At 32.4% G+C, this 14,024-nt stretch overlaps 1 protein-coding gene across 1 annotated transcript in view; it reads right to left on the minus strand.

Annotated features, from left to right (window-relative positions):
• The window catches only part of HTR2C (5-hydroxytryptamine receptor 2C), a 112,604-nt gene that overhangs the window by 25,546 nt on the left and 73,034 nt on the right, over positions 1 to 14,024 (minus strand). Inside the window, exon 3 of the mRNA XM_060001711.1 lies at positions 12,106 to 12,306. Within this exon, the coding sequence (XP_059857694.1) occupies positions 12,106 to 12,306 (201 nt within the window). The remainder of the gene's footprint in view (positions 1 to 12,105; positions 12,307 to 14,024) is intronic.

Below are 14,024 nucleotides of genomic sequence, written 5' to 3' on the forward strand. Positions count from 1 at the left end.
GACCTAAATGTAAGAGGTAAAAATTATACAACTTTTAGAAGAAAACATAGGGATACACCCTTATAATTCTAGTGTTAAGAATGTTTTACTAAATGTGACACTAAGAGCACAAGCAACAAGAGAAAAATAGATAAATTGAACTTCATCAAAATTAAAAACTTTTGTACTGCAAATGATGCCATCAAGAAAGTGAAAGGACAACTCACACAGTGGTAGAAAATACTTAGAAGTCATATGTCTTCTGTGTGCCTTTCATCCAGAATATATGAAAATGCTTGCAATTCAATAGTAACAGACAGATAACTCAATTAAAATTGGGCAAATGATATGAATATGTATCTTTCCAAAGAAGATATACAAATGACCAATATGTACATGAAAATATGTTCGTCATCATTAGCTATTAAAGAAGTGCAAATCAAAATCACAATGAGATACCACTTTATACATACTAGGACAGGTATAATCATATATATAAACAGCAAAAAATGTAGGTAACAATGTGAAGAAATTGGAGTCCTCCTATAAGGGTGATGGGAATTTAAAATGGTACATCAGCTTTGGAAATAATTTGGCAGTTACAATGTGATCAAGGAATTCCTTAGTTATATACGCAAGAGATTTAAAAACAGGTGTTCAAAGAAAAATTGCTCCATGAATGTTCACAGCAGCATTATTCATGATTAAAAAAGACTGGAAATAACCCAAATGCCCATCAGCGGAAGAGTGAAAAAATAAGTGGTAGTATATACATACAACAGAATCTTATTCACACTTAAAAGATTACTGAGTGAAAAAGCCAGTCACATAAGACCACATATTATATGATCATAACTACATGATATCCCATCTATTGCCAGAGTAGGCACACCTATAGAGACAGGTAATTGATTAGTTCTTGCCTAGGCATGGGGGATGGGTAGGTAGGGGTGGTGATACTTATAAGGTTTTTTTTTTTGTGGTGACAAAAGTGTTTTAAAACTAATAAACGTGATGGTTGCACACATCTATGAAATATTAAAAAACATTGAATTGTATACTTTAACTAGGTGAATTATATCTGAATTATTTCTCAATCAACTGCTAAAATCTAACAAAGAAAGGAAAAAGGTAAACGAAGTACTAATGTATGCTACAACAAGGAAGAATTGAAAAACATTATGATATTTGAAAGAAGGCAGATAGAGAAGGTCACATATTGTATGACTCTATAGAAAATGTCCAGAGTAGGCCAATCCATAGAAATAAAAAGTAAATTAGTGATTTCTAAGGTCTGGGGTGAGAGGGATTGGGAAATGACTCTTTTAAATACTTTTTTTTGGTGTCATGAAGATGCTCTATAATTAAATAATGGTGATGGTTGTACAACCTTGTGAATACACTAAAAACTATTGAGTTGTACACTTAAAATGGTAAATTTTAGGCATATTAACTATATCATGATAAGAAAAAAGTAAACAGAAAGGTGGAATGGAGCAACAATAAAGATAAAAGATGAATAGAAAACAAATGCCAAAAGCAATATCAATAATCACATTAAATGTAAATTGACTAAACCCTCTAATCAAAAGTTAAAGGTAATCAGATTGAATAAAAAGTTTTAAAAATAAAAGAGAGATTAAATTTTTTGCTGCTAACGAGATATATTTTGATTATGAACATACATATAAGTTGAAAGTAAAGAATTGAAATATATACTACATGAAATGATATGCATAAAACACTATAGTACATATTAATTTCAGATAACATATACTTAATAATATGATTAGTATTAGAGGCAAAGAGGGAGGTTGCATAACTAAAAATGGGTTAATATAGCAGGATGATATAATAATTTAAAAAAATATATGCACCTAATAACACAGTTCCAAAATACATGAAGCAAAATCAACAGAATTGAAAGGAGAAGTAGATAAATTAAGACTTTTAGTTGGAGTTTCAATATCAAACTCTCAAAAATTAATAGGATGAATAGAAAAGTAGAAGGATATAGTAGACCTGAAAAGCACTATGAACCAATTCAACATAATTAAGATTTATACAACTTTCACACAACAGCAAGATACAAATTCTATTCAAGTGCCTATAGACTATAAACCAGGACACACTGGAACATATCCAGGGACATAAAGGAAGGTGCAAAAATTTCACGGTCTAAAGGTATTGAAATCATACAGGGTCTGTTCTCTTATTACTGTGGAATTTTGTTAGAAATCACTATCAAAAGGTATTTGGAAATAACCCACATATTTTCAAGTGCAATGTGACATTTACCAAGAGAGATCTTTGACTTAGCTATTGAAAGCGTCAATAAAGTTAAAAGACTGAAAAAAACACAGAGGGTGATTGCAGAGAAGAAAACATTTAAATGAGAAATTAATATCAAAAGATACTTAACCCCCCCCCCCATATATTTGGAAATTAAATGTCCACTTTTATATGATGGGTGTATCTAAGAAGCCATAACAAGGAAAATTAGAAAATATTTGGAACCGAATAAAAATGAAAAGAGAATTTATCAGAATTTGTTGGATGCAGCTGAAGCTGCTCAATGCAACTAAATACAATGTGGAATCCTGAATAAGGTATGAAAACAAATAATGGACAGTAGCAGAAAATGTGAAATTTGAACAAAATCTGTACTTTAGTTAATAATACTGTACGACATGATGATTTCCTGTTTTTGATCATTGTACTATGGGTATACAAAATGTTAATATTCAGTGAAATAGGATGAGGGATGTAAGGGGACTCTCTGTGCTATTCTGCAGCTTTTCTGTAAGTCTACAAATTAGCTAAAAAAATAATAAAAACTGGCATTACCAAGTGGCAATGAAATCATGGATCAACTAGAACTCACATATGTTGCTGGTGGGAATACAGAATAGTACTGCCACTTTGAAAACTGGTTTGGTAGTTTGTTTATTTGTTTCTTCTAAATAAAGATAAACCTACAACTTTGTTTTGACCCAGCAATTCCATTCCTAAGTATTTACCCAAGAGAAATAAAAACAGAGAACCTAAAATAGACTTTGAAAAATAATTCTCATACCAATTTTATTCCTAATAGTCCCAAACTGAAAATAATGTAAATATCCATCTGGAGATAATTGAATAAACAACTGGTTGTATATTCATGCAATGATAGTTACTTAGCAATAAAAAAGAGCAAGTTAATGATAAGTGCAACAAAATGGATGTATCTCAAAATCACTATATTGAAAAAAGATGATAGACACATAAAAGAATGCAATGTTTATTTTCATTTATTTGAATACCTGGGAAAGTTAAAACTAAATATTAGTAATAAAGAACAATGGTTGTCCCATTACAGGTGTATTGCCTGGAAAGTGAATGGGGACAATTATTGAGTGGTAGAATTACTTTAAATCTTGTTTTATTTCTGATGGTTACATAGAAATTATCATTTTTTCTTACTCATCAATCACTATGCATAAAAAGCTGTACATTTTATTGTATGTAAATTATACCTTGGCAACAAAAAACAAGGCTGCACCAAATACATTATACAATTGTTTCTATTTACTGGATAAGCTAAAGTGCAAAGCTACAATCTTTAAGAGACAGGAAGCCCATGTTTGAGCTCCCATTTACACAAGCTTCCTCCTGATGAGCAATTTTGAAACTATGTTTTAAGGAAATAGAGCCCAGTCAAAGTGTAGCACTTTTGCTGGGAAGTCGAGACATAAATAACATTTCAGAGCTGAATGGAGACTTAAATTTGGGTGTTAAGCCAGGAGAGAATGGACAGACACACAGGGGATTCTCTGAAACTTGCATAAAATTTCTTCTCATGATTTTGGCCAACTCCTGAGATGCAAATGACCTAGGTAAGCCTCTTGGGGTCCTAGCATATAACAGACACTGGAAGGCTGGAAAGCAAAGCTGAGATTTTAGAGATCGTATACGCATAGTGGACCGTCTTTGGAAAATACTCAGGGCCTTTAGTTGAGACTGAAGTAAGTCTATGCGCTAGGAATCTAATACAGTATCCAGGTGATATGCTGATAATTTAACTTTCAGTTAGAATAAAATTTAACACTTACGAGAGAAAGATGACAAAATCAAGGGCTTTTATAATATAATACCCACAATGCTGGGCATACAATTAAAAGTACTAGATATGCAAAGAACATTGAAGCAGTAACTGCTGATCAGAAGATGAAAGAGTTAATAAAAGAGACCCTGAGGTGATTGAGTATTGAAAAAAGAATAAGAAGAAAAAAAAAGACAGAAAATAACAACAATAAAAAAGGGACAAATAATAAACAGCAAAAGATTACTTTTAAACCCAACTATACCAATAATCACATTAAATATAAAAGATATAAATATGAGCAGTGGAGATTGCAAGATTAGATAAATAAACAAGACAACTATATTTTATCTATAAGAAACCTAACTTAATTATAAAGACAAAAGGAAGTTAAAGTAAAGAATGATGATACAACTGAAGGTGACATTAGTGGAAATGGTGATAAAGACATAAAAATGCTCTTATCTATAAAAACAATGAGAACACTGGAAAATATTGTCAAAATCAACCTATCAGAACTCCAGAAATATGCCAAAGTCTTTCAGTAATTCGGGGAGTATTTATTCAAGAAGAAAGCTCTGGCTCGGTGCTTTGTGACAGCCTGGAGGGGTGGGATAGGGAGGGTGGGAGGGAGGGAGACGCAAGAGGGAAGACATATGGGAACATATGTTTATGTATGACTGATTCACTTTGTTATAAAGCAGAAACTAACACACCATTGTAAAGCAATTATACCCCAATAAAGATGTTAAAAAAAAAAGAAGAAAGCTCTACTTCCGTAAGAACAGTGTTTTGTGGAATTTGAACTTGCCTTATTCTCATTCTTTCATTCAAAATTTGTACCATTTTTTTTTAGAATCCACATATAAGTGATATCATATGATATTTGTCTTTGTCTGACTTACTTCACTCAGTAAGATAATCTCTAGGTCCAGCCATGTTGCTGCAAATGGAATTATTTCATTCTTTTTTATGGCTGAGTAATTTTCCATTGTATATATGTACCACATCTTCTTTATCCACTCCTCTGCCAATGGACATTTAGGTTGCTTCCATGTCTTGGCTATTGTAAATAGTGCTGTGATGAACATTGGAGTGGATGTATCCTTTTGAATTATTGTTTTCTCCAGATATATGCCCAAGAGTGGGATTGCTGGATCATATGGTAGCTCTATTTTTTGTATTTTAGGGAACCTCTATACTGTTCTCCATAATGGTTGTACCAATTTCCATTCCAACCAACAGTGTAGGAAGGTTCCCTTTTCTCAACATTCTTTCCAGCATTTATTGTTTTCAGATTTTTTTATGATGGCCAGTCTGACTGGTGTAACATGATACCTCATTGTAGTTTTGATTTGCATTTATCTAATAATTAGTGATGTTGAGCATCTTTTCATGTACTTTTTGGCCACCTGTATGTCTTTATTGGAGAAATGTCTATTTAGATCTTCCACCCATTTTTGGACTGGGTTGTTTGTTTTTTGGATATTGAGCTGCATGAGCTATTTGTATATTTTGGAGATTAATCCCTTGTCAGTCGCTTCATTTGCCAATATCCTCTCCCATTCTATGGGTTGTCTTTTTGTTTTGTTTATGGTTTCCTTTTCTGTGCAAAAGCTTTTAAGTTTAATTAGGTCCCATTTATTTACTTTTGATTTTATTTTCTTTAGGAGATGGATCAAAAAAGATATTGCTGCAATTTATGTCAGAGTGTTCTGCCTATGCTAAGAGTTTTATAGTATCTGGCCTTACAGTTAGGCTTTTAATCCATTTTGAGTTTATTTTTGTGTATGGTGTTAGGGAATGTTCTAATTTCATTCTTTTACATGTAGCTCTCCAGTTTTCCCAGCACCACTTACTGAAGAGACTGTCTTTTCTACATTGTATATTCTTACCTCCTTTGTCATAGATTAGTTGACCATAGGTGTGTGGGTTTATTTCTGGACTCTCTATTCTGTTCCATTGATCTGTATGTCTGTTTTTCTGCCAATACCATGCTGTTTTGATTACTGTAGCTTTGTAGTATAGTCTGAAGTCAGGGAGCCTGATTCCTCCAGTTCCATTTTTCTTTCTCAAGATTGCTTTGGCTATTTGGGGTCGATGCAGAGATATACCATGTTCTTGGATTGGAAGAATCAAAATTGTCAAAATGACTATACTACCCAAAGCAATCTACAGATTCAATGCAATACCTATCAAATTACCAAGGCATTTTTTCACAGAATTAGAACAAAAACTTTACAATTTGTATGGAAATACATGAATTAAAAAAAATACACATGCTATGAAGACTAATTCACAAAGAAAAAGAAAATATGAATAGACCTGTTACAGTAAAGAGATTCCATTTGACATTAAAAAAACTCCACTAAGTACTGCTCAGGCCCAAATGGCTTCACTGGTGAATTCTATCAAATATCTAAAGAATTAAAACCAATCATTCAAAAACTCTTCCAAAAAATAGAAAAAGAAAGAATGTTTCTCATCTCATTTTATGGGGCTAGTATTACTCCTGATACCAAAAAAAAGACAAAGATGTCATATAAAAAAACCACAGACCAGTACTTTTTCTTAATATAAGTACAAAAATCCTCAACAACATACTAGCCAACCAAATCCAGCAACATATAAAAATTAGTATACATCAAGACCCAGGGGAATTTATCCAAAGAATGCAAGGTTGTATCAGCATGTGAAAATCGATCAATGTAACGTGATATTAATAGAATAAAGGACAAAATGCAATGTGTTTTTATGATAAAATAGTGACCATACAAAAAATAGAAGGGAACTTCCTCAACCTCATAGAGGACATCTGTAAAACACCTACAGCTAACATCTTCTGCAGCATGTGGGATCTTCCCGGACCGGGGCACAAACCCATGTCCCTTGTATCAGCAGGCAGACTCTCAACCACTGCGCCACCAGGGAAGCCCTACAGCTAATATCTTACTTCATTATGAAAGACTGAAAGAGGAATTTTTGGTGAAATTAAACTTTCAAAAATATGAAACACACACACACACACAGAGTGAGAGAATGATTATTTCTGGTGGAATTATTGGTAATTACAAAATATTAGAAATAAATGCTCATACTACACAGGAGACTGGTTAAATAAATTACAATATATCTATAAAATGCAGTACTAATGAGCATTTAAAAAAGGAATTTGGCTTTTAAACAGAGTGTTTAGGTCATTTACATGATATTTGGGTTTACATCTACCATCTTACTATGAATGGATAGAGAGGGATTCCCAGGACATATTACAAAGAACAGCAAAGTGTTAACATGTATGTAGTATTTTATCTTTTATCTAAGAAAGGAGAAACAAGAATATATATAGTTTTTTGAAAAAATAAACTTCGAAGTGTAGTCTAGAAATTATTGAATGGGTTAACCAAGGGAGAGAAGAAAGAGTGACACTTCTCTGAGTATACTATTTGCATACTTTGGAACATAATATTAAGGTCTTACATATTAAAAAATAAAGGCAGCAAGGTAGGGTAAATCAATACTGAATGCATACAGAAACCAAAAAAATCCCTAACTTTAAAGAATTGGTAACAGAACCACACAGAAGAAAATATCCATATTAATTGTAATATTTTGAACAGAATGCTTTGACATATAACCTCAGTGGGAAACATTCTAAAGGCAAAAAAACAACAACCCAAAAACCAAAAAAACAATTGCAATACAATTTTAAACATAGCATTTTATTTATTTAGTGGTATGAGGATAGCAATTCTGAAATGAATTTTCATATTGTAGGATTTAGAAAATATAAATATTAAATAAATATCTTGATGCTTTTGAGGATCAGGTTACTCATTGTGAGAAAGGTGAGGAATAACAAGGAATTGGGAAGGTAGCAGAAGAATCCTGAGTCACTGGATTGGAATTAAAGGCATAGATATAGCAATGAGTGTGCCTAGATACCATATCTGTCTGTAAAACCTCTGACCACTAAAAAAACCCAAGGGTTCCTTGTATGAAATAACTGATTTCAGAACTGGGACATGGAAAATAAAGGGTAAATCTGGCAAAATCAACGACAGAAAGTAAGAAAGTGCTTAATGTGCTGATGGGACATAACAAAAGGAGTTATTGGACAAATCTGGGACAATTTGAGCGTCAAAATAATTAAGGACAGTAATGAATTAAGTTATATTGATTACAAAAGAATTCAAGAGTATTTACTTATATGAATAAATGAATAACAAAGTGGGAGGGAAAACCTTCCTTACAGTACAATGCCAACTAATAAAGGAAGAAAGAATAATAAAGTGAGAAAAAATCATTAGTTTACAATCACATAATAATAAATGGTTCAGAGAAGAGTCATCAGTGGATTCTAAATCCATTGGGTCATAGTTTATTGGAAAATAATTTCTTAATTTCCAAATATATGTAGATTTTTCTAGTTACCTTTTGGTAAACATTTCTATTTCATTTGAATTTGAATTACTTTATGATTCCAACACTTGAAATTTATTGAGAATTAATTTATGGCCGAATATATGGTCAATTATGATAAATATTTCTTATGCAAATGATAGGAATATGTATTTTCACTTGTCCATTAGTTCAGCTTTTTTCATTGTCCTCATACGATCACTGAAAAGGGTGTGTTAAAATTTTACACCATTATTGTAGACTTGCCTATTTGTCCTTACAATTCTGTCCATGTTTAATTTAGTAACGTTGAGGCCATAATATTATATACATACATTCATTATTCTGTGTCTTCCAAATGAATTAACTCCTTCATAATCGTGAAGTAACCTTCTTTCTTTAAAATAATTGATTTTGCTGAAAAATCTATTCTGATAGATTACTACTATAGCTATACAATCTTTCTGTTGGTTAGTGTTTGTGTGGAGTACCTTTTTAATCCCTTACTTTCCTTATGATATATATGTGTCTTATAAACACATAGTTGGATTATTTTTTCAAATCTTATCTGACAGTCTTAGACTATTTAGTCCCATTTACAATTAATATAATTATGGATATATTTGGTTTTAATTTTGCCATCTTAGTATGTGTTTCTATATTTTCCCACCTGATCTGTGTTACTATTTTTTATCTTTTATTGCCTCCTTTTGGATTTGTTATATTATTCTCTAATATTCTTCTAAAAATTTGGAAGGTAAACGTTTCCTTTCTATTAGTGATTACCGTTGAATGGACAGTTATACTTTATTCATCAAAGCTTAATACTAAATATCATTTTTATTTTTCTCCTGGACAATGATAAAAGTTTACTTTCAACCCTCTGTTCTTATATGCTATTGTGTTGTGCATTTTAGTTCCATTAATATACTGAATGCCATAAGACATTATCATTATTGTTTTATACAGTCAATGTTTATTTATATTTAACTACACATTTACCATTTTCATTGCACTTAATTGCTTCCTGCATCTCCAACCTTCCTTTTGTGGCCATTTTCCTTTGTTTGAAGAACACCCTTTAGTATTTTGTTAAGAAGGAGACTGCTTTTGTCACGTTCTCTTAGTTTTTGCTTGATAATGTCTTTATTTCACTTTGATTCTTGAGGTATAATTTTGCTGAATATATGATTCTAATTTAGCATTCACTTAAAAAAATTTTTTTTTTCACCACTCCCTGTGCCATGCGGGATCCTAGTTCCCAGACCAGGGATCGAACATGCGCCCTCCGCAGTGCAAGTGTGAGTCTTAACCACTGGACTGCCCAGGAAGTCCCAGCATTCACTTTTCATCAGCACACTGACACTATCATTTTAATATCTTCTAGTTTTCACTGTTGCTGTTGAGAAGGCATTCATCCATCTTATCGTTGCTCTACTGAACTAACTTGATCTTTTTTTTTTAAGGTTGATATATGTTTTCTCTTTTTCTGCAGTGTCACAATGATGGGTCTAAATGTTGATTGTTTTTTATTCATTCTGCTTGAGACTTGTTGAGCTCTTTAAATGAGAGAATCGGTGTTTTTCATCAATTTGAAAAGCCATTATTTCTTCAAATATTGCTTTTCTGCCATTCTTTTCTCACCTTATGGAATTCTTCTCACTTTGTACTGTATGTCCATTATCTTCTTATTTTCTCTTTTATATCCTTCTGATTTTCCTTGCTTCATTCATCACAGTTTCTTCTGACTGACCTCCAGTAATGCTCTCTTTAGCCATGTCTAATCTGTCTTTGAGTTCTAAGGTTTTTATATGTTTGAGCTCCAGGTTTTCTCGTTGTTTCTTATATCTTAAATGTCACCCTTTACAGCTTGCAGTTTCTTGCTGAAATATGTAAGTTCAGCTTGTAATTTCCATGTTCACACTACAAATAGTTGTTTAAAGTCTATATCAGGTAATTCAACTATCTTGAGTGCCTGTGGATTCATTTGTATTATCTTTTATTGTGTTATATCTAGTTCATTTGTCTTGTTTCTTCATGTGTCTGTTTATCATTGTATTTCAGTTACAGGAATTGAAAATTATTGAAAGAAGTCATTTGAAGCCTAGGATGATAAGGATTTTTTTGTTTATACCAAGAAAATTGGAAAGGTGAAGACTATGAAATCACCTTAATCCAATTTCCAGGCTCAAGATTATTTTGCTTAGATGGGTGGCTTGAACCAGGCCTGAACTCCATGCCAAGGGTGGTTTAACCCTGGTTCATCCTTACTTCTAGTGTACAGTCCTTTGGGATCCCAAACTAAGCCCAAGTTCGTTGACCCTTGCCAGGCTCGTGAGACTTGAATGAGCTTCTCAACCTGTCATCACATCTTCAGGTTTGCAAATGCCTCATTAGCAGACGTGACCCAAAAGTCATAATCATTTTTCCTGGATTTCTGTCTTTTTATGGATGTCTCACTATCTTTTTTTTTTAACATCTTTATTGGAGTATAATTCCTTTACAATGGTGTGTTAGTTTCTGCTTTATAACAAAGTGAATCAACTATACATATGCATATATCCCCATATCTTCTCCCTCTTGTGTCTTCATGATGGAGAGGGTAAAATGTATAAGTCCTTGAATATGTAGGTCAAATTGTGTATATAGATTCACTTTTTTTCTTGGAGAAATTTCATTGTTTTTTATCTGAAGGGATGTGTGTGTGTGTGTGTGTGTGTGTGTGTGTGCGCATTCACCTATAATAGAACAATCTTAAAACTTAAATTTATTTTATCAATGAACCCAGAGTCAAGATCTTTAGATGATATCAGTAAAGACATCTTGATATTGTAAAATTTATCAGAATCTTTTACAGAAACATAACTTTGAAGAGGAATTATTTAATGAGACACTAAATGTACGTTCCAACTGGAGGAGAAAAAAAAGGAAAATATGGATTGTAAAATCCCTTATATTCCAATTGGTTAAATTTTGTGACTTGAATATTAGTATTGTTGAGCATGAATATTTTAAATAAAAGCAGTAAGATGATCATTTCTCTCCCTTTAACCTCCCTGAAATCTTTAAAGAAACCAATAGATGTTTTTGTTTCTGTATAACCAGAATTCAAGGAGATATTTAAAAGTGAAGGGGAAATAGTATATTTTAGGTTGATTAACAGCATAAATTTTGACATGTTTACTTTGTGAAGATTCATCTTGCACTATAAAGTTTTCCACTGAAGATATAGAATTAGAATAAAAATATTAAGATTAATATTCTGGGATAGATTGATCTCTTCTAAGATTTAAAAGCTGCATTTTAAAAATTTAGATTTTACCATGTATCTTTGTCATCTTCAAATCGTTTTAATTATCTCAAAGGTTATGTGTCTGTGTTGCAGAATTCATTGGCATTTTTGACACATAAAATAATTTAGCAGGATAAATGGAAACTTTACATTTGCATATTTATATACTTTACATTTCTTACATTATTGTTAACCTAAATATCAGATAAATAGGTTAAGAATAATTATTAAATAGAAGAATCCCGATTAAACGCAAATGTTACCAGTCGACGTCTGTACGTTGTTCACAGTACATAATCCGAAAGTATTGAGCATAGCCGCTGCAATTCTACTGGCCAAGAAAGTTAATTACCTAAAGAAATTGCCCAAACAATAGCAATCTTCATGATGGCCTTAGTCCGTGAATTGAAACGGCTATGCTCAATAGGATTACGTATTGCTACATACCGATCCAGCGAAATAGCGCAGAGGTGCATGATGGACGCTGTAGAAAATAAAACATCTAAAGAAATCCAGACGGGGCACAAATATCTAGGTAATGGCCAGACATAATCTGAAAGAGAACAGAGAGAAGACAAGAACATGTTATGTAAATTATACCAACTGTAGTTTTAAATTTAGTCTACGTATTTTTTCTTCTCATAATCTAAGTTTATAAAAGAAAGTAAAATTTGGTAAACATTGTTTTCCATAGTAATGATATGATGATGATGATGATAATGCATTCAGTGTTACATTATTTTTTATTGAGGTAAAATTTACATATTATAAAATTAATCACTTTAAAGTGTACAATCTAGAGGCATTTAGTCCATTCACAACATTATGCAACCATCACCTTTTTCTGGTTCCAAAACATTTCATCATTGCAAAAGGAAACCACTACCCATTAGGCAGTCACTCTCCATTTTTGCCACCGCCCTCAGCCCCTGACAATTTCTTATCTGCCTTTTGTCTCTTGAATTTAGCTAATCTGGTTATTTTATGTAAGTGGAATCATACAATAGGCGACCTTTTGTGTCTGGTTTCTTTCTTTTTGAGGTTCATCCATTTTGTAGCTTCTATCAGTACTTCATTCTTTTCTATGGCTGATGCTCTTATCAGTTGAAATTTTTTTGCATGCTCTCATAAATGAAATTTTCTTAATTTCCTTTATGGATTGCTCATTGCTCTTGTTTAGAACTATACCTAATTTTCATGTATTAATCTTGAAACCTTCAACTCTGCTGAATTCATTTATTAGATCTATATTTTTGTGTGTGGGTTCTTTAGGATATTCCATATGTAAGATCACATCATCTGCAAAGAGAGGTAATTTTATTTTTTCTTTTCCAGTTTTCCTCTGCCTTTAATTTTCTTTCACTTGATTTCTCTAGATAGAATTTCTAGTACAATGTTGAATATAAGTAGTGAAAGCAGATATCTTGTCTTTCTCCTTATCTTAAAGAATAATCTTTCATTATTTCATTATTGAATAGGATATGTTAGCTGTGGGTTTTTCATACATGCCTTTTATCATGTTGAGGAAGTTTCCTTTTATTCCTAGTATGTTCTGTGTTTTTAATGATGAAAGAGAGATATTGTTAAATGCTTTTTCTATATCATTTGAGATGATCACGTGGTTTTCTTACCTTCATTCTATTAATGTGATGCATTACATTAATTGATTTTTTATGTGCTGAACCACTTTTCATTCTTGGGATAAGTCACACTTGGTCACGGTGTATAATATGATGCCGAACTTAGTTTGCTAGCATTTTGTTGAGGATTTTTGCATCTATATTCATAAGTGATATTGGTCTATAATTGTCTTTTCCTATGATGTCATTATCTGGCTTTGGTATCTGGATAATGCTGGTCTCATAGAATGAGTTACAAATGTTCCCTAATCTTTTATTTTGTAGGAGTTTGAAAAGTCTTGGTATTAGTTCTTCTTTAAATAATTGATAAAATTTGACCAGTGAAGCCATCTGGTCCAGGACTTGTCTTGTTGGAAGGTTTTTTGATTACTGATGCAATGTCTTTACTTGTTATAAAGTCTAATCAGAGTCTTTATTTATTCTTGAGTCACTTTAAAAAAAAATTAATTTAATTTATTTACTTTGGCTGTGTTGGGTCTTCATTGCTGCACACAGGCTTTCTCTAGTTGCAGCGAGTGGGGGCTACTCTTTGTTGTGGAGCATGGGCTCTAGGCACACGAACTTCAGTAGTTGTGGCACGCAGGCTCAGTAATTGTGGCTCGTGGGCTCTAGAGCACAGGCTCAATAGTTG

Source organism: Delphinus delphis, chromosome X, assembly GCF_949987515.2.
Source record: "Delphinus delphis chromosome X, mDelDel1.2, whole genome shotgun sequence".
NCBI lineage: Eukaryota > Metazoa > Chordata > Mammalia > Artiodactyla > Delphinidae > Delphinus > Delphinus delphis.